The sequence below is a fragment of the Macaca fascicularis genome, chromosome 11 (genome assembly GCF_037993035.2).
Source record: "Macaca fascicularis isolate 582-1 chromosome 11, T2T-MFA8v1.1".
Taxonomy (NCBI): domain Eukaryota; kingdom Metazoa; phylum Chordata; class Mammalia; order Primates; family Cercopithecidae; genus Macaca; species Macaca fascicularis.
In genome coordinates, this window is record NC_088385.1 from 7,771,839 (window position 1) to 7,798,237 (window position 26,399).

At 53.0% G+C, this 26,399-nt stretch overlaps 3 protein-coding genes across 17 annotated transcripts; 2 read left to right on the plus strand and 1 right to left on the minus strand.

Annotated features, from left to right (window-relative positions):
• The first annotated feature begins 474 nt into the window (after positions 1-474).
• GNB3 (G protein subunit beta 3) lies at positions 475-6,902 on the plus strand. Of its 3 annotated transcripts, none has more exons than XM_005569964.3 (10): positions 475-580; positions 804-890; positions 1,133-1,171; positions 2,505-2,611; positions 2,713-2,776; positions 2,901-3,063; positions 3,170-3,236; positions 3,320-3,521; positions 5,118-5,334; positions 6,302-6,902. In XM_005569964.3, exons 2-10 carry the CDS (start codon positions 834-836, stop codon positions 6,406-6,408), a joined length of 1,023 nt encoding a protein of 340 aa, XP_005570021.1. In that variant the 5' UTR covers positions 475-580; positions 804-833; the 3' UTR covers positions 6,409-6,902. The 3 variants fall into 3 exon arrangements, with proteins under 3 accessions (XP_005570021.1, XP_065379728.1, XP_073862303.1); XM_065523656.1 differs by having other exon boundaries at positions 6,502-6,902; XM_074006202.1 differs by lacking the exons at positions 5,118-5,334; positions 6,302-6,902 and adding an exon at positions 3,979-4,165.
• Positions 6,903-8,351: 1,449 nt separating this feature from the next.
• Positions 8,352-10,788, minus strand: CDCA3 (cell division cycle associated 3). 12 transcript variants are annotated; one of them, XR_001483242.3, is made up of 6 exons: positions 10,739-10,788; positions 10,350-10,526; positions 9,984-10,113; positions 9,078-9,371; positions 8,835-8,925; positions 8,352-8,712 (listed from the first exon to the last, which is right to left on the minus strand). XR_001483242.3 is itself a non-coding variant. In XM_005569971.4 (6 exons), the coding sequence occupies exons 2-6, from the start codon at positions 10,467-10,469 to the stop codon at positions 8,557-8,559; spliced, it is 732 nt and encodes a 243-aa protein (XP_005570028.2). In that variant the 5' UTR covers positions 10,470-10,526; positions 10,739-10,788; the 3' UTR covers positions 8,352-8,556. The 12 variants fall into 12 exon arrangements, 9 of the variants coding, with proteins under 9 accessions (XP_005570028.2, XP_065379730.1, XP_005570027.2 ...); XM_005569971.4 differs by having other exon boundaries at positions 8,835-8,941; positions 9,078-9,296; XM_065523658.1 differs by having other exon boundaries at positions 8,820-8,941; positions 9,078-9,296.
• Positions 10,789-11,623: 835 nt separating this feature from the next.
• On the plus strand, positions 11,624-26,332 carry USP5 (ubiquitin specific peptidase 5). Of its 2 annotated transcripts, none has more exons than XM_005569968.4 (20): positions 11,624-11,793; positions 14,878-15,003; positions 15,236-15,302; positions 15,498-15,631; positions 15,786-15,931; positions 16,188-16,372; positions 17,083-17,177; positions 17,876-18,069; positions 18,897-18,968; positions 19,575-19,662; positions 19,790-19,915; positions 20,376-20,529; positions 20,867-21,041; positions 21,873-21,961; positions 22,588-22,779; positions 23,238-23,381; positions 23,458-23,603; positions 24,438-24,591; positions 24,880-24,964; positions 25,686-26,332. In XM_005569968.4, exons 1-20 carry the CDS (start codon positions 11,683-11,685, stop codon positions 25,777-25,779), a joined length of 2,577 nt encoding a protein of 858 aa, XP_005570025.1. In that variant the 5' UTR covers positions 11,624-11,682; the 3' UTR covers positions 25,780-26,332. The 2 variants fall into 2 exon arrangements, with proteins under 2 accessions (XP_005570025.1, XP_005570026.1); XM_005569969.4 differs by having other exon boundaries at positions 22,588-22,710.
• Positions 26,333-26,399: the final 67 nt, after the last annotated feature.

The following is a 26,399-nucleotide window of genomic DNA, read 5'->3' on the forward strand; positions in this document are numbered from 1 at the left end:
TATATCCCGCCTTCTGGCCTGCTTGCTAAGTGGCCCTGACTGCTGAGATTATCACCACAGATGGGGGCCCGGACCGGGGTGGCCACTGGAGCTGTAGTTGCTTCTGCTCCTTTGCACCCCTCCCAAACCCCAACCCTTAATCTACTCACAGCTTTGCTCTAATCCCATGGGGCCTGATGCTCTTATCTCTGCCTGCAGAGACTGACCAGGGAAGCGCCCCTTCACCCCCCTCCCCTCTCAGGGCTTGTGGTGGGGGCTGCTCCTCTCTACGGCCCCACATCCCGCCCCCACCCCTCCTCCAGGCTGGGCCCAAGTCTCTGGAAGCCACACACCTCTCTCCCTCCCTGTCCTCTTCCCCCCACCCCTGCCAGCTGATTTCATTTGCCTGACGTTGTGGTTGGCTCTACCCTTCCCTGTCAGGCCCCCCCAACCCCCCGCCGGTCGGAGCCAGGCCAGGCCAGCTCCTCTGGCAGCAGAGCCTGGGCAGGTGACGGGCGGGCGCAAGCGTCGCAGCTGAGGGAGTAAGGAGGCTCCCAGGAACCGGAGCTGGAAACCCGGCCGAGGTCCAGCCAGAGCCCAAGTAAGAGGGAGCTGGCCTCGGCTCTGCTCTCCTGGGCTGGGGCGCAGGCAGGGCTCAGGCAGGCTGGGGCTGGAGGCAAAGGACCCCAAACTTGGAGAGCCTAGCTGGGGAGGGGGTGCAGCCACCCAGGCATTGCCCTGTGTCTTGGAGTCTGGTGTGGGCATGAAGGGCAGAAGCACAGCCTGGTGGGGGTTCCTCAACACGGACCCCATGTTCCTGGCAGGAGCCAGAGCTACCCCTCGACCTGTCAGCCATGGGGGAGATGGAGCAACTGCGTCAGGAAGCGGAGCAGCTCAAGAAGCAGATTGCAGTAACTCCAGAGCCCTCCCACTGGGGCCCCAGAAAAGAGCTGGGGACATGAGGGAGTGTGGCTCAGGGGGAGGGGACTGGGTTTGCTCTTGAGTGACTAGAAGTGACCAGGGACTTTCTAAACTTGGCTTGCATATTTGAGACCCCCAAGCCCCAGTGCCCCAAGCCCAACCTGCCTTGAAGGCCCATGCACCCACCACCCCCACCTTGCCCTTGCTCCCCTGATGTCTGCTTTCCCTGCAGGATGCCAGGAAAGCCTGTGCTGACGTTACTCTGGCAGAGGTAAGACCCCCTGTCCCCGCCTAAGGCAGGGCATTGCGGGAGGGGAAGGGAGCTCCCTGAGCTGCAATAGCCCGTTGCTCCGAGCATTAGTACAGCCTGTCCTTGGAGTGAGGAAACCCATTAATTAATTCATTCAGCCAACATTTAGTGGGACCTGCTCTGAGCCAGGCACCATATTGGATGGGAAAGATGCAGACACGGTTCCTATTCTTGTCCATAGGACAAGAGTCACCACAGCCCCCTCCCAGGGCCTTGAAGATGAAGAGGCGATAGTACTTTGTAAATGATAAAGCCCTTGTAGACTCTAATTGCTGGTGTTCTCTACTGTATTTTATTAATTCTAAGATGCACATTTCTTCACATTTTGACATCTCTGAAATCAAGATGCATTCAACAATGGATCATCGTTTCAATTAGAATTGGCAGCATCTTCTATTCTTAGTGATGCATCTTAGACTGGATTAAATATGTTAACAGTGAAGACTTTTTATGAGCCAGATACTGGGTTAAGCTGCATAAATACCTAATTTCATTTAATTTCATGATATCTCTGTAAGGTAGGTGCTATGATAAGCCTCATTCTACACCTTGAGTAAACAGACTCAGGGAGGTGAAGTAACTTGCCCAAGATAACAAAGCAGGCCGGGCGTAGTGGTTCACGCCTGTAATCCCAGCACTTTGGGAGACTGACGTGGAAGGATCGCTTATGCTCAGGAGTCTGAGACCAGCCTGGGCAACATAGTGAGATCTCATCTTCATATAAAATAATTGTTTTTAATTTTTCTAAAAAAAGATAACAAAGCAAGTGATGGCAAATCAAGTCTGTTCACTGTGGACCCCCAGCCTAAGTCTAAAATCTGGTTAGAGCTCAAGGGGCATAGTACCACAAATTTCCGGAGGTGCAGTTCAGGGTAACGGTGATGCCCCAGGCACCTAGTTAAAAAGCTAGCCCTGCTGCAGTGGTGGGTGACGGCAGGCTCCTCTCAGCTTGGAAGAGCCAACCGTGTGCATCTCTTCCCAAATCTGTTTCCAATGACCTCACATTGGCAGCTTGAAATTGGTCAACGTGCAAGATTCATATCATGGAAATCACCTTCCCACCTTCCTCACCAACACTGGAGAGGTGCTTGTTAAACACTTAGCAGCACACCCCTGGCCATGCATGCGTCTCTTTCCCACATCAGTCTAAGACACTCCAGGACAGAGGCTTATTTCTCTAAGGCTGGGGGCCTGACCTGGAGCCTGGCACAGAGCAGGAACTTGTATAGATCAGTGACAGACATCCGGGCATGTAACCTGCTCACCCCGATATTCAATGCCCCTCTCTCTGCAGCTGGTGTCTGGCCTAGAGGTGGTGGGACGAGTCCAGATGCGGACACGGCGGACGTTAAGGGGGCACCTGGCCAAGATCTATGCCATGCACTGGGCCACTGACTCCAAGTGAGGCTTTGGGGGGAACCGAGAATGGGAGGGGGAGAGCGGGAGTGAGGAAGGCGGGAAGGAGAGGCAGGCTTGTGTAATATGGGATGCCCTCTCCCCAGGCTGCTGGTAAGTGCCTCGCAAGATGGGAAGCTGATCGTGTGGGACAGCTACACCACCAACAAGGTACCAGCCCTGCCTCCCCGAGCCTCCACCGCCGCATCCTTCCTGGGGCGCTATGCCTACCCTCCTCTGCCCAGCTGGGAGCTTGGCTCCGGTGCCATCTCTGCTCAAACCACCCTCCCTGCAGGTGCATGCCATCCCACTGCGCTCCTCCTGGGTGATGACCTGTGCCTATGCCCCATCAGGGAACTTTGTGGCATGTGGGGGGCTGGACAACATGTGTTCTATCTACAACCTCAAATCCCGTGAGGGCAATGTCAAGGTCAGCCGGGAGCTTTCTGCTCACACAGGTGAGGGAGAGACCCTCTCCTCCCCTCCTGAGGGGTTCAGGGAATCCTGGGTTTCCAGTGGGCTGTGGCTATGCAGCCAGGGCACTGTCCTTCTAACCACCTCCAGGTTATCTCTCCTGCTGCCGCTTCCTGGATGACAACAATATTGTGACCAGCTCGGGGGACACCACGTGGTGAGGCTGAACGTTGTTGGTGCTGGGGCTTGGGAGTGGGCCTGGCCTGGCCTTTCTCTAACAGTCTGCCTCCCTTTTGGCAGTGCCTTGTGGGACATTGAGACTGGGCAGCAGAAGACTGTATTTGTGGGACACACGGGTGACTGCATGAGCCTGGCTGTGTCTCCTGACTTCAATCTCTTCATTTCGGGGGCCTGTGATGCCAGCGCCAAGCTCTGGGATGTGCGAGAGGGGACCTGCCGTCAGACTTTCACTGGCCACGAGTCGGACATCAACGCCATCTGTGTGAGTGCACCCCCTGCCCCCGCTTGACTCCAACTCCTTCCCCCGCACTCCCCACAACACATATAATACACATCCTCTGCCCCTCCCGTAGCTTCCCTAGCCCTTTCTTTCTTTTCTTTTTTTTTTTTTTTTGAGACAGAGTCTCACTCTGTCGCCCAGGCTAGAGTGCAGTGGCGCAATCTCAACTCACTGCAACCTCTGCCTCCTGGATTGGAGCCATTCTGCTGCCTCAGCCTCCTGAGTAGCTGGGATTATATGTGTGCGCCACCATGCCTGGCTAATTTTTGTATTTTTAGTAGAGATGGGGTTTTGCCATGTTGGCCAGGCTGGTCTTGAACTCTTGACCTGAGGCGATCTTCCCACCTCAGCTTCCCAGAGTGCAGTGCTGGGATTACAGGTGTGAGCCACCGTGCCCAGCCTTCCCTAGCCCTTTCTTTCTTTCTTTTTTTGGGGACAGAGTCTCACACTGTTGCCCAGTCTGGATGCAGTGGTGCGATCATGGCTCACTGCAGCCTCAACCTCCAAAGTTCAAGCAATCCTCCCACCACAGCCTCCTGAGTAGCTGGGACTACAGGTGCGTGCGACCACGCTTGGCTAATGTTTGATTTTTTTGTAGAGATGGGTTCCCACTGTTGCCCAGGCTGAGCTGGAACTTCTGAGCTCAAGCGATCCTCCTGCCTCAGTCTCCCAAAATATTGGGATTACAGGCATGAGCCACCACGCCCAGTCCATTTTGTCACGTTTGCTTTATCATTTTCTCTCTGTAGAGAAATAGCCATAGATACACACATACATACACACTTAGATGTAGATACACATTTTCTTTCTGTGTCTTTTAAAAGTAGTTTGCAGACATCATGTTTCCTTACCCCTTAAGTACTTCCTAAAACGAAGCCATTCTGTAACATAATCACAGTATGATTCTTAAAATCAGAAAATTTAACATTGACACAATACTATAGTCTACAGTCTATATTCAAATTTCACCAACTGCCTCAAAAATGTCCATAATAGCTATGGTTTTTTTCTGTCCAGGATCCAATCTAGAAACATGCATGACATTTCCTTGCCATATCTTTTTCGTCACCACCTTTAAACTGGAACTGTTTTCCCACCTTTAATTGTCTTTTATGTCATTGACATTTTTGAAGAGTACAAACCAGTTTTCTATAGACTCTCCCTCCGTTTGAGTTTATCTGACATTTCCTCGCAATGAGATTCAGGCCTTGCATTTGTACTTGACCCTGTTCTTACACACCCTGATCCAGCCCACTTGTGTAGTCTGAGTTTGGGACAACCTCCGTCTGCCCTTCTAGCCAGGTCACTGCAGGCAAGCCTTGGTGCTCTTGCCTGTGACATGGAAATGATGCCTGCCTGCAGCGCTGTATAGTGCAGAGCGGGCGAGGGGCATAGGGAAGTCAGTGGCACGTGGTACGTGTTGGCAGGGCTGCTTCTCATCCCAAACCAAGGAAGGGACAGGCAGAGAGGCTGAGAGCAGCGGCTTGCCCTGGAGCTGTCAGGTGGGAGCCAGAGGGTGGGAGAGGCTGTGGGCTGCCCAGGTCTGATCCCTGACCCACTTGCCACCTATGCCCTCAGTTCTTCCCCAATGGAGAGGCCATCTGTACGGGTTCGGATGATGCTTCCTGCCGCTTGTTTGACCTGCGGGCGGACCAAGAGCTGATCTGCTTCTCCCATGAGAGCATCATCTGCGGCATCACGTCCGTGGCCTTCTCCCTCAGTGGCCGCCTGCTGTTCGCTGGCTACGACGACTTCAACTGCAATGTCTGGGACTCCATGAAGTCCGAGCGTGTGGGTAAGGGCCAGCCCTGGCTGTGGCTTCCTCAGCTGGAAGGCCCCTCTCCAGCCCTCCCTCCTCATTCTGTACCCCCATCAGCTCCCATTTTGGACTCTCTTACTGCTGTCCTGGGCGACTCCACTCCTGGAATCCAGTACCCCTTGGCTCCCAACTAGGACTGTCTTCCCTCAGTTGCTCTAAGCAACCTCTCTCCCCTGCCCAATGCCATGGCTGCTCCCTGCCCTAGATCTGTAGACCATGACTGTCCAGTCAGTTCTGGGTTCCTGGCATTTCAGGGGCACCCACTGAGAGGCAAGACAGCCTCAGGGAAATATGGAATCAAGGCAGAATCAAGATCTAGAGTGGCCCGAGGGCCCTGACTCCTGCCTAGGGCTCATCTAAGACTAGCCTGAAGTTGGTCAGACAGAGGTGTCTGACCTGAAGTTGGTCAGACACCTCTATCAAGAGGCCAGGTGCTGATGAAAATAACACTGGGCAGGGGCAGAATCCGAATCCTAATTCTGTTGCTCACTCTGAGTGACCTTGCACAAGTCACTCCTCCGTGGGCCTCAGTTTCTTCATCTGGAAACAAAGAAATCAGATGAACGGTTGCCTTCTGCTTTCCAGCACCTGTCAAGGTGCCCTCAGTTTTTTTCAGAGTACACAGATGCTTCCAGCTTTTCTCTGTCTGATCCCAGCCCTCCCCCAACCAAAGCTCTTGAGAGAGAACCCCCTGCCCTACGGCTAATCCTCTTTCAGTCTCTCTGCCTTCTTCAGGGGTTGAGCCTAGCCTACCCAGTCTAGGATCCCTGCATGCATGTGCTCAGGCACGCATGCACAAACACACGTACACACACCCACACGTGCACACACACGCACGCATGCACACGTACCCCCGACACACACACGCACACACTTGCACACATGCACACACTGCTTTCCAAATCAGCTTGGAGACAGGCTGACTCCTTTCCCTCTTGCTCAGGCATCCTCTCTGGCCACGACAACAGGGTCAGCTGCCTGGGAGTCACAGCTGATGGGATGGCTGTGGCCACAGGTTCCTGGGACAGCTTCCTCAAAATCTGGAACTGAGGAGGCTAGAGAAAGGGAAGCGGAAGGCAGTGAAGATGCTCAGCGGCCCCTCCCCGACCCCATCTCATTCAGGTGTTCTCTTCTATATTCCAGGTGCCATTCCCACTAAGCTTTCTCCTTTGAGGGCACTGGGGAGCATGGGGACTCTGCCTTTGGGAGGAAGCATCAGGGACACAGGGGCAAAGAACTGCCCCATCTCCTCCCATGGCCTTCCCTCCCCACAGTCCTCACAGCCTCTCCCTTAATGAGCAAGGACAACCAGCCCCTCCCCAGCCCTTTGCAGGCCCAGCAGACTTCAGTCTGAGGACCCAGGCCCTAGGATTCCTCCCCTGGAGCCACGACCTTTGTCCAGACCTGGGTGGTATAGGTGTTTGGCCCTGTGACTATGGCTCTGGCACCACTAGAGTCCTGGTCCTCTTCTTATTTATGCTTTCTCCTTTTTCTACCTTTTTTTCTCTCCTAAGACAACTGCAATAAAGTGTAGCACCCTGGTACATCTGTGATGTTTGCCTTCCACTCCCTTCTGTTCCCAAAAGACCCAGGTCCCATTTAAGGGCAGTAATGTGTTACAGGTGCTGTGATAAAGGCTAGGTACTGGACAGCTTGTGGGCTTATGGGAGGAGGCCTGAGATGGGTCAGGGGGAGAAGGTATTCAGCAGGTGGCTGGGGGACTGTGTGTGCAGCAGTTTGCTATGGCCTGCCTGTGGTGCCCATGTGTTTGTATGGGAGGGTTAGATTGAGAAGGAATCAGATTATAAAAGGTCTTGAATGCCAAGCCAGAGAGTCCAGACGTTTTCCTAAGGGCAATGGGAAGCCATTAAGGAGTTCTGAGCAGAGTAGTAACACGTTCAGTTATGCTTCTCAGAAAGGTTGCTCCAGATCTTTCAGAAAGAAGCAGTGTAGGTTGATGAAAGGGAGGGAGGAAAGACTGGCACTAGGGAAACAAGATAGGAGGCAGGTGGCAAGAAATGCAAGAGTGACAGGACAGAGGGGTTAGTGAGAGGGATTAGGAAGAGATTAAAGACGTGGAATCAGCTGGAACAGTGGCTCATGCCTGTAATCCTAGAGCCTTGGAAGGCTGGCAGGAGGATCTCCTGAGGCCTGGAATTTGAGACCAGCCTGAGCACCATAGTGTGACCCTGTATCTACAAAAAAAATTTAAAATTACCTGGGCAGGCTGGGCATGGTGGCTCATGCCCGTCATCCCAGCACTTCACGAGGCTGAGGCAGGCAGATCACTTGAGCCTAGGAGCTTGAAACTAGCCTGGGCAATATGGCAAGACCTCATCTGTATAAAAAAAATACAAAAATTAGCCAGGCCTGGTGGCTCATGCCTGTAAGCCCAGCTACTCGAGAGACTGAGACAGGAGGATCACTTGAGCTCAGGAGGTTGAGGCTGCAGTGAGCTGTGATTGTGCCACTGCACTCCAGCCTGGGTGACAGAGCAAGACCCTGCCTCTAAGAAAACAAGCAAACAAACAAAATGTGGAATCACCAGGATTTAGTGACCAAATGCTAGGATAGAGGATATTGGGAGGGAAGGATTTGAGATAATGGCCAAGGTTTGAGTTTGGTGGCTGGGTAGATAATGCTGTCATTCACAAGGATAGGGAAGAGGGCATGAGGAATAGCTTTTGGGGGAAGATCATGAATTCAGTTTTAGACAAACTGACTTTGAAGTATTTATAGGGCAGCTGGATAAAGGTCAGGGTTAGAGAGAGAGACCTGGAAGTTACCAGAATATAGGGAAGTGATAGCTAAAGCCCTAGAAGTAAACACCTAGGGAGAGCAGGAGGAAAGGGCCAAGGACAGAGCCATGGGGACACCATGGTTTAAGGGAGATGTGCAAAGGAAGCTCAGAGCATCGGTGGGCTCAGGCCAGGGAACACAAGGTCTCTAGGCTGCCATTCTACACACAGAAAACTCGGTGCAAGGTTTACATATACCTTTTTAAAGTAACATTTAAAATCACTTCCTTTAATATAAAAGAAACACACAAGACACAAAGAAAGCCCAATAAAGCTCTGAGTCCTCTGAGGAGGAGTCTAAGAAAACAAGCCTTTCCTCAGTATCCCTGGGAAAGAAGGGGTGCGAGGACACAGACACCACCAGGCCCTGGGTGATTGCATTGCTGGGGCCATGCAAGGCCTAGCTCTCCACCAAGGGAAAGTGCTGATTTTCCTTGTCATGGTCCTGGCATTGTTCCCATGTTCGTCCTCCAGTTTTCAGAGGTCGTCCAGTTCCAAGAATGGCTCCTTCCTTTAGTTCACTAACATTTTCACTTAGGGGTGAAGGCCGCTTACCCTGAAAACGGCAGTATATGAGTTGGGGGGTTGCTGTTCAGGAGAGGGAAGATCTGGGTAAAAGGGTCTCCCACCCTCTACGCTGGATATCCTAATAACAGCTTTCACCTTCTCTTCCTTTACCTGTCGGAGTGTCAGGGTGCCAGGGGAGTTGTCATCCTGCAGGATGGTGAGGGGGGATCTCCCTAGTACCTTGCTGCTGTTTGGTTTCCATCTATTGCGCATAGAACCTGGGGTGGGTAAGGAGTTAACGCAAGGACCTAAAACTAGGACTCCCAGTTTATTCCTCCCACACTCACCCATGGACCTTATCCCAAAACATTATCCTAGCTTCTCTTCCCTACATCTTGCCTTTAGATTCTGTACCTGAAGATCTGGGAGTCTCAGGGTCCCTTGAGGGCTTGTCAGAGCTCTGGCTGGCCACAGGGGTTTCTGTGGGCTGTCTTGTTTCCTCCTTGGAAAACACCTGTTTGGAGGGGAACTCAGTCTGGTTCCAAGGTGGCATCTGTTCCTCAGCAGATAACTGGGTACCCAGAGGCAAGTCCAATTCAGAAGATAAAGGTGCCTCCGGGGGCAGAACAGGCTCTGGGGGAAGATTTGATTTAGAGTCTTCAGTTTCAAATACTTCACTCAGCTGTTTCACCAGTGGGCTTGGGGGGTCTAGAGGAAGAAAGTGAAGTGAACAGTGACCTTCTGATACGCAACATTCAGCAAGGAGCAAAAGATACAGGAACCTTAGGACTCATGCCCAGGTGAGTGAGCAAGTGGGAAGAGAGAAATCAAGGAAATCAAGGTGAAAGGGAGCAATTTTTCTTTTCTTTTTTTTTGATATGGGGCTTGCTCTGTCCCCCAGGCTGGAGTGCAGTGGCATGATCACAGTTCACTGCAGCCTTGACCTCGTGGGCTCAAGAAATCCTCCCACCTCAGCCTCCTGAGTAGGTGGGATCACAGGCCCATGCCACCGTGCTTTTGTGTGTGTGTGTGTGTGTGTGTGTGCATTTTTTGTAGAGATGGGGTTTTGCCATGTTGCCTAGGCTGGTCTTGAACTCCTGGGCTCAAGCGATCTGACCACCCTGGCCTTCCAAAGTGCTGGGATTACAGGCATAAGCCACCGTACCCAGGCTGGGAACAAAACATTGAGATAAGAGTGAGATGGGTCTGAAGCAGGAGGATGGAGGACCCTTTAAAGATCCCTGAGAGAATGGCTTCATGGACCCTACCCAAGAATAATAGATGACAGTTTCATCAGCATTCCCTGGGCCCAACACTTACCTCCACTGCTGGTCTTCATAGGGGTCCGAGCAATACCAAGAGTCGGAGAGCGAGGATCTGAGTCCTGGGCATGTTTAAGACCCTCCAGTTGCTCCCCTGCTGGTAGGCCTGGCTGTGGAGAGCTCTCCACCTGTCAAGACCATAGGCTAGAACAAGTCTGGGCCCTGACTCTTCTCTCTTCTCCTCCCCATATTTCAGGAAGGAATTGCCAAGGCCCTCAGATATCCAGTCTACCCCACACAGATTGAGAATGCAGAAAATAAGGCCAGGATAAGGGTGGGGACATGAGGGCTCTCTCAAAATCAGGTTAGGAAGAGGCCCAAGAATTCAGACATTCTCTGCCTTTCCCACTCTGGCCCAGAGTACCTGGATGGGAGTGCGCAGGATGCCAGCACTAGGTGAACGGGGGTCCGCCACTCGAGCCAGATGCTTGTTGTGCGGCGGAGGCCGCGCTGGTGTGACTGGGACGCTCTTGGCTGAGCCCATCTCAACCAGGAGTTGCAGGGTAGGGGCAAGGGCCAGCCCGGGAAGAGGAAGGAATGCCTGTGAGAAGTGACTGAGGTCTCAGCCCTTATCCCTTCCACGTCGGACCCTCAACCCTAAACCACCCTATCTTCCCAGTTTCCAGCGAAGAAACTTCCTGGCGGGGGACGAGAGGCCTCTGCGGAGTTAATGACCGCTGCAGCTGACAAAATGGCTCAGTCTGGGCCTGCCGAGCCCGCTAACTTGTTTATTAAATTATTCAAATCACTTACCGGGCTCCAATTCCACCTCTGGGTGCACAACAGCTCGTGGCGCAACTCCCGAAGTTACCAGTTTCAAACTTCCCGCCACGCCCCCTGCCCTGACCCTATTGGCTGAGCCGACGTAGATCCATAGGCCCTCCACGGAAGACCCGCCTCGAGCCAAAGGAAGCTGTTGGTCTGGGAGAACGTCTATCATGGTGACTGTGGGGGGGTCAATGGACTGATGCTAGGCTTGCCCAGAGGTGACGCCTCCTTGATAAGGGTACTTCTGTTCAGTATCGGCCTGCGAGCAGTCCGTGGTAGACTGAGGAGTGCCAGTCTTCGCTTTCGAGACGTCTAGTCTCAAGAACGAATTATTTTATTAAACAAAATAGAATTATGAGTGATTACACTATTATGCGCACATCCAGCTGGAGTCGTGGTTTTCCTGAGGCGAGCGATAGTAGCCTTATTGGTTGACAGCTTTATCAATCACTCGACACCACCCCCTCAAGCTCCGCCTCACTGGATACCCCCTTTTCAAATACCAAGACAACTGCCCCTCGACTTTCCGACGGGACAGGTCCCCAGGAAACTTTCTGGAAGTGAGAGACTTAAAACAACCGTCAGTTCCTGCTCTTCAATAGAAGGCACGCGAAGCGACCCTAAAGGTCCCGGAGCCGGAGGAGCTGCAACTTCGGAGCCCACCCAGCTGCTCTACGTGCGCTCCCGCCCTGGAGGAGTGGGATTGGTTCTTTCAACCATCAATTGCCTTAGGAGCGCTTCTCATTGGCGTCGGTCAAGCGCGGGGCAGGGGCGGAGCACCGGCAGGCAGGCTGTGTCCAACTGCCATTCTCGCGCGTCGTCCCCGCGGCGCATGCCCCTAACGAGTGGCGCTCATTGGACGGCAGGGACAGGGGCGGAGACTAGGAACGGTGGGAGCGGCGGTGTGTGGAGAAGCCGCTGCCGGTGTCATGGCGGAGCTGAGTGAGGAGGCGCTGCTGTCAGTATTACCGACGATCCGGGTCCCTAAGGCTGGAGACCGGGTCCACAAAGACGAGTGCGCCTTCTCCTTCGACACGCCGGTAAGCCCATTCCCCACGCCCGCAACGAGCACGACTGCCTTCCATCGCCCTGGTCATTCCGCCGGGGCCTGCAAGGCTTGGGCTACCGCCTCCCTGCGATGCACCATGGGACTTGTAGTCTCCCACGCTCCACTCTGCCGTTGCCTTTCAGTAACTGCGGCTGTCTTGTGACTACTGCCCCCAGAAGCCGCCGCGCTCACCTCGTCAGCTCCCCGCCTCGTGGAGCACTGTGGGCATTGTAGTTGCTCACTGCCCTCGTTGTCGTTCTAAGCTAGGGGTGCAGCCAGACCGTCGGACTACATCCCCCAAGTGGACCCTTGAGAAAACCTGGCAGTCGGCCTTGTCTGCCGCGCACGGCTCTCCGGGTTTTGTAGTCTTGTGTGGGAGTGATGGGGGCGACTCCCCACTGTTCTCGGCCGGGGTTGGAGTTGTGGGGTGGGGTCCGCAGTTCCTAGGCGGTTAATAGTCGGGGAATGGGCTCTCAAGAAGTCCGGTTCTGAGAAAGGAAGAGCTAGAGAGCCTTCACCCTGTGGTTAAAACGGACAGGGGGCGGGGAGGGGAGGAAAGAGGAGAGGAAAGCTCTAGTCGTTTCTCCTTTGAAGTGAGCAATGGCCGCAACCCCCACCCTTCCTCCGCCCCCCAGCCTATCACAGACAGCTGAGATAACCCCTTTTAAAGTATTCCTAGAGTGGTGGTTTCTTTCTTGGAGGATGCTAAGGCCTCTTTCCCATCCCGCTCCCACTCTTGGCTAGTTACACGAAGCCACCTCCCACACCATGCTTCACGTTTTGCAGGCTCCACCTGGTACCTCCCTTCCTGCAGTTCTGCCTTCCTGTGTCACCCTCAAGCGGAGGCCCTTTGGGGCCTGAACTGAGAAGGCAGCAGCTTGGTTGGGATCCGCCCCCCTCACCACCCCTCCCCTCAAGCTGCTGGGCCCTGCCCAGGGTATTCTGCCAGACCAGCTCATGGCCTGAAAACTGCAAGTCAGAGTGGAAAGCCTTCATTACTGCATCACCAGTACTGAGTAGAATGGCATGATGTGAGGCCCAGTTCAGGATCATCACTGTGATTTGTGGTTTGCTTGGTTTACTAGGCTTTGATCTGGGCCTCAGACAATGTGCTGCTTCTCTGAAGTCTGGCTTTGGCAGAGGTAAAAGAAGACTGCGCAGAGCAGAGCTCCAGGGTTCCCAATCCTTGGTGAAATCAGCATCTTTAATTTCCAACAGAGGAGTTTAATCACTTCAGAGCTCCCACATTCTTCCCAGGAGGAAATGTTTTTTTAAATTACCAGCAGATGGTAGAAGTCAGTGGGCCCCTCTTTACACTGACATTCACTCCTGTCTCTCTCCTTAGTAACGGCTTTGAATAATCCAAAAAGGGTTTTTGTAATCTTCTGACACTTTGCCTCTTTCACCCCAAGTCAAGAGATTTTCAATGTGCCCTAGTTCTTTGCTAACCAACTTCCAGCATATTTGGTTACCTTCAGATTGGGTTCATGGTAGAAAGAGCTTAGTTGACCTCCCTGGTGAGAAATGCTCTATTTGTTCATGAACTTGCAGTACACACTGTTCTAGGAGGTGGTACAGAGCAATCTATGGGCCCGAGGACTACCTTAGTGCACTATTTTTCATATCACAGCAGAGAAATGTTCAAGGCCACTGAGACTTTTATTCCTGGAAGAGGATGCCTGTTGTTGCTCAAAGCCTTGGATTTGAGGGAAGACCCTTACTTTCTCCAATTTCCTCCTCCACCTTCTCCATCACTCTTTACAAAGGCACTGGAGAACTTGGTCAGCTTTGGGGGAAGCCCATCCCCTTCTCAGCTGTGTTTCTGGGTGGACACCCATTTGTCCCTGTTTTCATGGTTATGTGCGTTCTAGCTACCTCAGCAAGTGTTGCGAGATTGTTGTCAGAAGGGGATGGCTTTGAGATTGGTGATTGTTGGGACTTCAGCAGGGATCTTAGTGGTCAGAGGGGAGGCAGAGGAGAGAGGGTGGTGGCTATAGAATGCTGGACTTGATGACCCTGCCAGACGGGGTGCAGGTTTAGCTGTGAGTCCCTAACAAGTCATTGTTTCCCTGGAGCCACACTTCAGCAGGAGAGGAGGGAGAAGACTCACAGTGTGGACCAGGGTTTGACTACCTGGTAGAGTGTGGTAAAGGAAAGGTGTTTTTGGCTGGATGTTTAGTCTTGCCTTTGTAATCCCAGCACTCTGGGAAGCCAAGGTGGAAGGATTGTTCAAGGCCACAAGTTAAAGACCAGCCTAAGCAACATAGTGAGACTCCATCTCTAAAAAAAGAAAAAAAATCTAGGCATGGTGATGTGTGCCTGTAGTCACAGCAACTTTGGAGACTGAAGCAGAAGGATCACTTGAGTCTGGGAGGTTGAGGCTGCAATGACCTATGATCGTGCCACTGTACTCCAGCCTGGGTGACAGAGTAAGACCCCGTCTCTAAAATAAATGTTTTTGTTTTTTTAAAGGAAAGGTAGTTTTGCTTGCTGGCACACTCGGATCAGATATACTGTGCAGGTGCTGGAATCTCGGCTCCTCCGGTCTGGAAGGTTTTCTGAATCATGGAGATCAGATAGGGTTTGTCTTAGGTGTCCCTGGTTTGGGTTCAGTGTCTGACATGAAAGTCCTTCCTCTCCCACGGAGGGACCCTTTTCCCCTTGAATGTCATCTCCAGCACCGGAAGGCCACAATATTTGATCGCCATTGACTTTCTGGATCTGTTAGCCCCAGGAAGGAAGTGAAGGAAGTCCTCTGTGATTGATTGAAGAGCTCCAAAGCCCAAGAAGGAGCAGGTGGAAAGATAAATGGAGGCTGGGGTTGAATGGCGAAGATGAGCTGGTGTTCCTCAGCCCCCGATGCCCTTGTTGGTTGTTATCAAAGTCATGGGAGGAAATGGGGAGAATCTTAGCTATGTCCCAGGTCCTAAAAGGCTAAGTAGCTTGCAGGGGCCCCACAGTGTTAGCGGACAGAGCATCTCTCTGGAACCAGCGGTTCTGACTCCGGGTTTTGGTCTCCTCTCCTGACCAGGCTCATAACCTCCTCGTGTTTTCACCCTTACCTCTTGTCCCGCAGGAGTCTGAGGGGGGCCTCTACATCTGTATGAACACGTTTCTGGGCTTCGGGAAACAGTATGTGGAGAGACATTTCAATAAGACTGGCCAGCGAGTCTACCTGCACCTCCGGCGGACCCGGCGTCTGGTAGGGACAGGGCTGGGGCAAGGCCTGGGTACATTCTGTTCCATTCTGTCTGTATTCTGACCTACTATTGGACTCAGTTTCTTTTTTTCACCTACTTTTGTGTCATTAAAGCTTGGCACAGATGTTTTTTAGCTTTATTCTGAGATGAACCACTACCTCCTCCCGTCTCTCCTCCCCACTTGTTCCTTCGCTCATGCTCATTGCTGATCCAGCCCTTCCTGCTTCTTTGCAGAAAGAGGAGGACCCTGCTACAGGCACTGGAGACCCACCCCGGAAGAAGCCCACGCGGCTGGCTATTGGTGAGCACCACTGCACTTCTATTCTTCTGCCTGAGCTGGTCTTTCTGGCTCTCAGCAGCACCAGGAAAGCCCCAAAGAGTGGGCCTGATTGATGGCCCTAGAACTCTGGGTGGGGCAAGTGAGCTGCTGGATCGGAGGAGGGACACTGACCTGTTGTCATTGCTCTACTCTCCCTCTTTTTCCCTGTCCTTCCAGGTGTTGAAGGCGGGTTTGACCTTAGCGAGGAGAAGTTTGAATTAGACGAGGATGTGAAGATTGTCATTTTGCCAGATTACCTGGAGATTGCCCGGGATGGACTGGGGGGACTGCCTGACATTGTCAGAGATCGGGTATGACTCCCTCCCACGCTCCCCAAGATTCTAGAGCAAGATCGGCCAGGGTAGTGATGTCTGAGGCAAGCACTGACAAAGCTGAAGGCCAAGGGGAAGAGGGGCATGTGGGGCAGGGGGTTGGGTACTGCCTCTGACCCTCTGCTTCCCCCAGGTGACCAGTGCAGTGGAGGCCCTACTGTCAGCTGACTCAGCCTCCCGCAAGCAGGAGGTGCAGGCATGGGATGGGGAAGTACGGCAGGTGTCTAAGCATGCCTTCAGCCTCAAGCAGTTGGACAACCCTGCTCGAATCCCTCCCTGGTGAGGCCTGGCCCCTCTGCCTCGGGCATCACCCCCAGAGCAAGGACATGGAGACCACTTTTCTGGGGGATCTGGTGGGAGAGAGGGTAGGAAGCAGGACAGGAAGGGAAACTTGGAAATGAACAAGACATGGGGATGGCCAGAGGAGAGGAGAGAGAGACCTTGGATTGGCAGGGGGCCTGCAGAGCCCCCTCTCTCTGCCACTCCCACAAATCCCCAACCCACATTTCCGCTGATTCTCTTCTCCCTGGGTTAGTGGCTGGAAGTGCTCTAAGTGTGACATGAGAGAGAACCTGTGGCTCAACCTGACGGATGGCTCCATCCTCTGTGGGCGACGCTACTTCGACGGCAGTGGGGGCAACAACCACGCTGTGGAGCACTACCGGGAGACGGGCTACCCATTAGCTGTCAAGCTGGGCACCATCACCCCTGATGGAGCTGGTACAGCCTCCCCTCCTCCAGCCACTCTCATGCTTAAATGTATTTCATTTGTTAGTAATTTCGTGTGACATGTATAATACATGAATGCATTATCTTGATAAGAAAGGAAAATAGGTGCAGTGGCTCACGTTTGCAATCCCAACACTTTGGGAGGCCAAGGCAGGAGGATCACTTGAACCCAGGAGTTCGAGACCAGCCTGGGCAACATAGTGAGACCTCATCTCTACACACATAAAAAAAGAAAAATTGGCTGGGTGTGGTAGCTCCTGCCTGTACTCTCAGCTACCCAGGAGGCTGAGGCAGGAGGATTGCTTGAGCACCCAGGAGGTTGAGGCTGCAGTGAGCTATGATTGCACCACTGGACTCCAGCCTGGGCTACAGAGACCCTGTCTCAAAAAAGGAAAATACTGCAGATGATACTAAATTTTTGATTACTCCCCACTCAAATCCTCATCCCTTTCCTATCAAGCCTGTCTTACCTCATGGGTAGAATCAGAATCACAGTTAATTCCAACCCTCACCCTGTTTCATCTGTCTTCCCTGACAGTCCCAGAAGGGCCGTGACCTCACTCACATTCAAGGGAACCAAGAGGGTGGACCTTACTGGCTGTCCTTTTGTCCCCTCAAGTCCCTTCTGGGCAAGGGATGGGATGGTGGCCAGGCTAGTCCTGAGCCACTTCCCATGATTCTCTTCCTGCCTCCTGCTCTAGACGTGTACTCATATGATGAGGATGACATGGTCCTGGACCCCAGCCTGGCTGAGCACCTGTCCCACTTCGGCATCGACATGCTGAAGATGCAGAAGGTGAGACCCCTCCAGCTTCAGATTCTACTTCCTGCCCCTGTGAGGGCCCTTCCTCTTCGCCCAAGGCTGAAGTAGGGTTTCGGAGAAATCTTCTAGTTAACCCCATCACCAAGATACACGGGCTGCTTTTAAATATCTCAAATCATGTATGCAGTGAATAGTACTGAGTACCTACTATGTGCTAGATGCTGTGTGAATAAGACGTATGTGGTTTTTGCTTATAAGAATTCTACTGTAGAAGGAAAGGCAGACATTAGTCACATTCCCAGATAAATAAGCCAACAGTTGCAAACTGTGGTGGGTACTATGAAAGAGAGATGGAGGGTACTACAGTAATTAACAGCAGGGTGACCTGGCCTAGTTTAGGGATCAGGGACATTTCCCTGAGGAAATGATGCTTAAGTGACAATGTGAAGGAGGTTAGGGGTAACTTAAGGATGGGAAAAACATTTCAGGTAAAAGGAATTTTTATTCCTCATTCAAGCAGAGGCCCTGAAGACTAAAGGGCCTCTGGGACAATTATGTATGACCTTCCAGAACTTGAACCGGATGATATTCAACATGCCTCCCATGTTTGAGCCTGTAATTCCACAAATTCTAGGCCACAGTCGGGTGTCATCCTAGATTCAGTGAGAGATCAAGGTAAAAACTACAGGGTTGAGTTTCTCACTCAGTCTGAAGTGCCCCTTCTCACACAGACAGACAAGACGATGACTGAGTTGGAGATAGACATGAACCAGCGGATTGGTGAATGGGAGCTGATCCAGGAGTCGGGTGTGCCACTCAAGCCCCTGTTTGGGCCTGGCTACACAGGCATCCAGAACCTGGGTAACAGCTGCTACCTCAACTCCGTGGTCCAGGTGCTCTTCAGCATCCCTGACTTCCAGAGGAAGTGAGTAGTGCTCTCCTTCCCCAGGCCCCCTCCTGGTCAGCACCCTCTGGGCATACTCCCTTCAGCTGCCCTTGGCACCTCTGTGTTTGATTCTAATCTTAGAGTAGTTCCTATCAGCTAGGTGTGTTGGCCCATACCTGTAATCCCAGTACTTTGGGAGGCCAAGATGGGAGAATCGCTTGAACCCAGGAGGTTGAGACCAGCCTGGGCAACATAGCGAGACCCTGTCTTCTCTTTAAAAAAAAAAAAACAGAATAATTCCTGTCACACTCTGGCTGACATGCTGTAAGGGGAGCAAGTTAGGGAGCTGCACCACCAGCACCCCAACACACAAACCCCGCTGATAGTGCAGAGTGCCAGGTCCCCGGGCTCTGTGGCCTTCTGACAGACTCAAGGGTTAGCAGATGGTCTTTATTTTAGGCCAGTGACCTCAGATGAGCACCTAACATGGACATGTAGCACTTGGGGAGGAAGGGGGCTTGGTACACTAAGAAGAAAGGCAGGTTCTCAGCAGAAATGAGTTTACCTTTGAATTTGGGGAACAATTAGAATGTGAATGCTCAGAATATGTCAACAGGTTCTGTCTAATGGAACATGAACTGCCCTTGTCCTCATCCCAGGCTGCCTCCCTCCCTGGCTCCTGTGCCGCCCAGCGTGCTTACACACTGGACATAGTTGAGAAGGGGAGAACAGGCAGGTTGCTGGAGAGAAGCGACTCCCCACTCTTGACGGGAGCCCATTCACAGAATTAGTAAATGTTTGCTCCCTTCCCTTTTCCTCAGAGCTCAGGCCAGAGCCCCTCCAACCGTCCTTTCCTTGACTTTTAGGTATGTGGATAAGCTGGAGAAGATCTTCCAGAATGCCCCGACAGACCCTACCCAGGACTTCAGCACCCAGGTGTATGTAACCAGGTCCTATGTAGGAAGGCTGTTGAGAGTCATGGCCGTATACCTTCCTCCTCCATGACCGCCTGGGGGGCACAGCACTTTAACCCCTGGCCTTTGTTTTTTTTTTTTTTTTTTTTTTTGAGACGGAGTCTTGCTTTGTTGCCAGTCTGGAGTGCAGTGGTGCGATCTCGGCTCACTACAACCTCTGCCTCCTGGGTTCAAGTGATTCTCCTGCCTCAGCCTCCCAAGTAGCTGGGACTACAGGCGCCCGCCACCACGCCCAGCTAATTTTTAAAATATTTTTAATAGAGACGGGGTTTCATCATGTTGGCCAGGATGGTCTCGATCTCCTGACCTCGTGGTCTGCCCACCTCAGCCTCCCAAATTGCTGGGATTACAGGCGTGAGCCATCATGCATGGCCACCCCTGGCCTATTAGGAGTATTCGGGTGACTGTCCTCTGGGCATGTTGTCTGTCTTGAGCTGGGTTCCTGTGGAATCTAAGGTTTTTCACATTGTCAAGAGTTAGCTAGGGAGAGCCACGAGCAGGGGGTTGAGTTGGGGACATACAGGGTCGTTAGTTGACTGAAGTGAAATGTTTTCTTGGATATTAACGCAGGGCCAAGCTGGGCCATGGCCTTCTCTCCGGGGAGTATTCCAAGCCAGTACCAGAGTCGGGCGATGGGGAGCGGGTGCCAGAACAGAAGGTGCGTCTAGGACTCTGTCCCTTTCAGGCCCTGGGATTGTGGGGAAGCTGAGGTCTGGGAGATGTCTAAAGAAGGCCCCGGGATGACCACTGAGCCCCAGCTGAGTCCCTGCCCTGACTCTTCCCAGGAAGTTCAAGATGGCATTGCCCCTCGGATGTTCAAGGCCCTCATCGGCAAGGGCCACCCTGAATTCTCCACCAACCGGCAGCAGGATGCCCAGGAGTTCTTCCTTCACCTTATCAACATGGTGGAGGTAAGGGCTGGGAAGATGGCACACCCTCATTTTCCTGCAGTTTACTCGCTCTCCTTCCTGCCCATTTCTCCCTCTGTCAGCCCCAACCCAGTCCCATCCCTGAATCCCTACGGTCTATGTCCCTGTGAGCAGTATTTGCACCTAAGGAGGATAGTGAAGGTGATGATCCTTACCCTTGATGGGCTGGAAGCTCAATTCAGATTGCGCCCAAAGACAATGACATGAGAATACTTACTGCTCATAAAGAAAAATACAGGCGTGTTCCAGCACAGTCCCTCAGTGCAGGGATGGGGCCAGAAATGGGAGGGGTTGGTGAATTAGGGAAGGTTTCTGCTCTGCTCTTATGTCCCTGAGTTCTGAGTGGTAGTCTGTCTTCTCTCCCTGACTCTCCCATGAACCTTTCAGGCCCCATTCTGTTCCCTGGCTGCCCAGACCTCCCTACCCTGCCTCTTTCCCATAGAGGAATTGCCGGAGCTCTGAAAATCCGAATGAAGTGTTCCGCTTCTTGGTGGAGGAGAAGATTAAGTGCCTGGCCACAGAGAAGGTGAAGTACACCCAGCGAGTTGACTACATCATGCAGCTGCCTGTGCCCATGGATGCAGCCCTTAACAAAGGTAGGTTGCTCCATCAGCAAGGCCTTGGCACGGGGGGAGGCTAAGGTCTAGGAGGAATGCTTGGGCACCTGATGGGAGCAGAGTCCATGGAATGCCCTGCTCCACCACCAAGGTTCCAGTCTCGGCCACCAGGAGTAGGTAGGGTTAACCTCGCCCAGTGGACTCTCAGCTTGTTAGCAGAGCTGCGTGGAAACAGAGGCGAGACATACTGGACGTGTGTCGGGGTGCCTTGGAAGGGTAGAGGAGCTGAAATAGGGACACAGAGCCAGTAGGGAGAGGCTAAGAAGGGAAAGAAGCAGCACACTCTGAAGGATCCACCAACCCATTCTGTCACCAGAGGAGCTTCTGGAGTACGAGGAGAAGAAGCGGCAAGCCGAAGAGGAGAAGATGCCACTGCCAGAACTGGTTCGGGCCCAGGTGCCCTTCAGCTCTTGCCTGGAGGCCTACGGGGCCCCTGAGCAGGTGGATGACTTCTGGAGCACGGCCCTGCAGGCCAAGTCAGTAGCTGTCAAGTAAGTCCTCTGGTTGGGGCCTGAGGCTGTGGGTCTATGGCACAGCCATCCCAGAGGATATTTCTGCCTCTTCCCTGTTCTTTCATCCCTTTGTGGTTGGAATCCCAGGGTTGAATCAGTTGGGCTGGTAATCTGGCCCTGATGGAACCAAGGGGCCCTGGTAGGGGGAGACACAGGTGCTGACTGCATCTGTCACCTTGTCCTGCCCCAACCACTCCCTCTTCTCCTCCGGCACAGGGTCTCTTTGTAGCGTAGCCTGTCTTCACTCCCCCTCAGTCATGGCGGAGCACAGGCACTTAGGGTCATCTGTGGGCAGAATTTGGATTGCCAGCAAATAGCCCCACTTTGTGCCTACCCATTGGCACCTGGTACGGGCGTGAGACCTGAGAAAGGGCTTTGGTCTTGGGGAGTCAGCTACCCAACCTTTTGCTGCTCCTGCCAGTGAAACAGCTCTTCCTCTGTGTGTGGCTTTTTTTTTTTCTTTAAATAGAGACGGGGTCTCACTATGTTGCCCAGGTTGGTCTCTAACTCCTGGGCTCAAGCAGTCATCCTGCCTTGGCCTCCCAAAGTGCTGGAATTGCAGGTATGAGCCACCACACCTAGGCATTTTTTTTTTTTTTTTTTTTTTGCTCACAGCCTTCCTTCTGGCTTCTACTGCTGCTTGTTGGCTGAGGACAGGCATTAGACACCTGCCCAGGGAAAGAGAAGAATATGGAGGATCTTCTGGGTTATTGGGACTTCTATCCATGAGGGGCTGAACCCCAGGTGGGAGTTTCAGGAGAGGAAAACCCAGGGCATTCTCTGGGTACCAGCACATTCTCTCTTCTCTAGGACCACACGATTTGCCTCATTCCCTGACTACCTGGTCATCCAGATCAAGAAGTTCACCTTCGGCTTAGACTGGGTGCCCAAGAAACTGGGTATGGCTGCTGGAATGAGGGAGGTTATGCAGAAAATGCTAGAAAAAGAAGGGGCTTTAACACATACAAACTAGTGTTTCTGTTTCCTCTGAAAGGGGAAAAAAAAATCACCTCCAATGTTTCAAAATGTATCTAGTTTGAAAGCACTAACTAAAAATATTAAAAGACTTCTTTGATTGTTATAGGTATGATTTACAACCAAAAGTGATTTTTGTAGTTTTTTTTTAATAATTGGTAAGATGTTTTCATTTTGCTAATCTTGAAACAATTAATTCTCGTGAGTCTTACAGGTCCCTGACTGTCATTTGAGAACTCGTGATGTACCTTCATTTTCTAGATAAGGAAGTTGAGAGTCACAGGAGTATAAAATCATTCTGTCTCACAAGTTCTAGGCCCCCTGCCCTGTTCATAGCTTATGTGTGGCAGATCTGGGAGCAGCATCCTGGCCTCCTGACTCCCAGGCTTAGTATTATTTGTCTTATACTGGGACCCCTAAGATGGGTGCCGTGCTTTTAGCAGCTCCTCTTGACAGAGCAGTTCTGACATAGGGGGGCAGGGGATTGAGGTTCCCGAATCACTTTCCAGGTAGGCCTCCGGGAGCTGCTGAGGTGACCCTTTTCCCACAGATGTGTCCATCGAGATGCCAGAGGAGCTTGACATCTCCCAGTTGAGGGGCACAGGGCTGCAGCCTGGAGAGGAGGAGCTGCCAGACATTGCCCCACCCCTGGTCACTCCGGATGAGCCCAAAGGTAGCCTTGGTTTCTATGGCAACGAAGACGAAGACTCCTTCTGCTCCCCTCACTTCTCCTCTCCGACATGTTAGTGACTCTTCTTCCTGCCTGTCTGTCTCCCGTGCTGATGGGGGCCTCTCTGCCTTGCATCCCCTGCCCCTGTCCTTTGTGTTTCTCCTGTCCTCCCTTTCAAATTTCCTCTGCCCTCTTTGATTGACATGGGGCCTCACCAGAGCACTCCCAGCCACCTTCTGGGTGTGGATGGCAACAGTACCAGCTAATGACCTCTCTGCCCTTGCTACCTCCCTGGTTTGGGTAGGGTGGGGGTATCATGCTCCAGAAACACAGCCCATTCTGTGAGAATGGGCAGGGACCCACATTACAGTTGTGTGGTCATTTTAGTTTTGGGATAAAGGTGCCAATCCATGGGAGAAAAATGCATGGAATGGGTGATTGGAAGAGGGCTGGGTCCTGGCCTGTGGGAGGGAGGAGGAGCAAACAGTGGCCCCGTCAGTCGGTCCCTGCACCCACAATTCCCATTGCAGCACCCATGCTGGATGAATCCGTCATCATCCAGTTGGTGGAGATGGGCTTCCCTATGGACGCCTGCCGCAAAGCTGTCTACTACACGGGCAACAGCGGGGCCGAGGCCGCCATGAACTGGGTCATGTCACACATGGATGATCCAGGTAGCCTGGGGTGGGGAGCAGGGTGGGGCAGGGCCTCCATCCTCCCCCAAACAAATCAACCCCTTCACATCCACAGATTTTGCGAACCCCCTCATCCTGCCTGGGTCTAGCGGGCCAGGCTCCACAAGTGCAGCAGCCGACCCCCCTCCCGAGGACTGTGTGACCACCATTGTCTCCATGGGCTTCTCCCGGGACCAGGCCCTGAAAGCACTGCGGGCCACGGTATGGGCTGCCCCAGCTAAGGACGTGGGGCCAGTGGGGAAGAAGTGGGGGGCAGTGAGGGGCCATCCTTCTTGAGCAAGACCAAAGACAACAGGTGTGGTCTGGCCAAGGCTGGGCACCACTCTTTTGTGACTTCGATGAAGGAGCTGAGGCCTGCATTTACTGCTGGCTTTTTTGCCCCAGAACTTGTTAGAAAAAGTAATGCTTCTCTCTGGCCGGGCGCGGTGGCTCACGCCTGTAATCCCAGCACTTTGGGAGGCCGAGGCGGGCGGATCATGAGGTCAGGAGATCAAGACCATCCTGGCTAACACGGTGAAACCCCATCTCTACTAAAAAATACAGAAAATTGGCCGGACACGATGGCTCACGCCTGTAATCCCAGCACTTTGGGAGGCCGAGGCGGGTGGATCACCTGAGGTTGGGAGTTCGGGACCAGCCTGACCAACATGGAGAAACTCCATCTCTACTAAAAACACAAAATTAGCTGGGCATGGTGGCGCATGCCTGTAATCCCAGCTACTCGGGAATGCTGAGGCAGGCGAATCACTCGAACCTGGGAAGTGGAGGTTGTGGTGAGCCAAGATCGCGCCATTGTACTCCAGCCTGGGCAACGAGCGAAACTCCATCTTAAAAAAAAAACAAAAAATTAGCCGGGCGTAGTGGCGGGCACCTGTAGTCCAGCTAATTGGGAGGCTGAGGCAGGAGAATGGCGTGAACCTGGGAGGCAGAGCTTGCAGTGAGCCGAGCCGAGATTGCCCCACTGCACTCCAGTCTGGGCGACAGAGCGAGACTGTCTCAAGAAAAAAAAAAAGTAATGCTTCCTTCCTCTCCAAGAACAATAGTTTAGAACGGGCTGTGGACTGGATCTTCAGTCACATTGATGACCTGGATGCTGAAGCTGCCATGGACATCTCAGAGGGCCGCTCAGCTGCCGACTCCATCTCTGAGTCTGTGCCAGTGGGACCTAAAGTCCGGGATGGTCCTGGAAGTGAGTGTCCCCGGGAAGCAGGACAGGCCTGGTGGAATCTGGTCAGTCTGCTACACCAGATCCCTCATTCAGGCAGCTCTGCCCTCCTCAGGGGTCAGGGGCTTCTCTCCACCTCAACGTGGCATCTGAGGGTGGGGTTCTCTGACATGGAGACAGGCTCTGGCCCAGTACATGCCTCACATTCCCTGAAACTTCTGTCCTGAGTCTGAGCTGTTGTCTGTATCTTTGGACTGTCACTCAAGCATTCCTCTTCTGTTTCCTTCTCTGACCCCCTCTCTCCTTCTCTAGAGTATCAGCTCTTTGCCTTCATTAGTCACATGGGCACCTCGACCATGTGTGGTCACTACGTCTGCCACATCAAGAAGGAAGGCAGGTGAGTGCTGGCCATGTGCTTTTTGAATGGAGAATGGTGGTGGGAATGAGGAGGGCCATCTGGAAGTCCTTGGGATAGCTATGGGAGAAGGTGAAGGGACTGCCTGGTGGGGACATAAAGTGCCAGAGAGTGACAGAAGGTCTTGCAGCACTGATTGGCCCAAGGGCTGGATCTGGCCACCAGCTTTTTTTAAAAATAGAGATGGGATCTCACTATGTTGCCCAGGCTAGTCTTGAACTCCTGAGCTCAAGTGATTCTTCTGCCTCGGCCTCCCAAAGTGCTAGGATTACAGGCATGAGCCACCGCGCCTGGCCAGGCGGCCTGCCTTTGTAACGTTTCACTGGAACCGGAACACGCTTGTTTATGTGGTGTTTGTGCTGTTTTCACGCTGCGGCAGGAAGGTTGAGTCGTGTCAGAGACCAGAGAGAGGCCTGCAGAACCTCAAATACTATCTGCCCTTTTCAGAAAAGTTTACCAACCCCCGCCTCCCTGGAATGGGTTGGGGGTGGTTGCAGAGGTACTGGAGGATCTGAAGACATAATAGGGGCCGCGACCCTTTAGGTTGTGAAGCTCCCTTACGGCAGGTGGTGGCTGGGCTGTGGATTTGGGGTACGGGCAGAGAATGTGGAGAGCATTTCCAGGGGCCATGGCTGAGAGACTACATGATGACACTTGGAATGCCCAGTTTGTTCATCTTTTTCTGTTTTCCCCACTTCCCCAGATGGGTGATCTACAATGACCAGAAAGTGTGTGCCTCTGAGAAGCCGCCCAAGGACCTGGGCTACATCTACTTCTACCAGAGAGTGGCCAGCTAAGAGCCTGCCTCACCCCTTACCAATGGGGGCAGGGGAAGACCACCTGGCATGAGGGAGAGGGGCTGAGGGATGGACTTTAGCCCCTCTGCTCTGTACCCTTTTTCCTTTTGTCCCCGGCAGCAGGGAAGAAGCTGGAGGCTGTGGGAGAATGGCCGGGCAGAGCAGAGGGGCAGCGATAGACTCTGGGGATGGAGCAGGATGGGGACGGGAGGGGCCGGCCACCTGTCTGTAAGGAGACTTCGTTGCTTCCCCTGCCCCGGAATCCACAGTGCTCTGCTTCTCTGTTGCCCTGCCCAGCCCCCTGGTGTGGAGGGAGGGGTCTGGTTTGTGCGCGCGTGGGTGTAGCTTTGTGTGTCCTCTCCCCAGGCGAGTGAGCACCTGTGCCTCCCCTCCCCCTTTGTTTGCCCCTGTGTGGTTGGTCAAGGAGGGATGTGAGGGAAATAGGGACCCCCCCCCTTGCCCTCCTGCCTCAGTCTTTCCCCCACCCTGTCTCTTCCTTGTCCTTCTCTGGAAAATGCCAAAACACGATGTGAATAAAAGTACAACTGCTAAATTGTGTCCTGTTTGATACCTTGGGAGAGGCTTACCTTCCCGGGGTTAGCAGGAGGACGTTTCAGAAA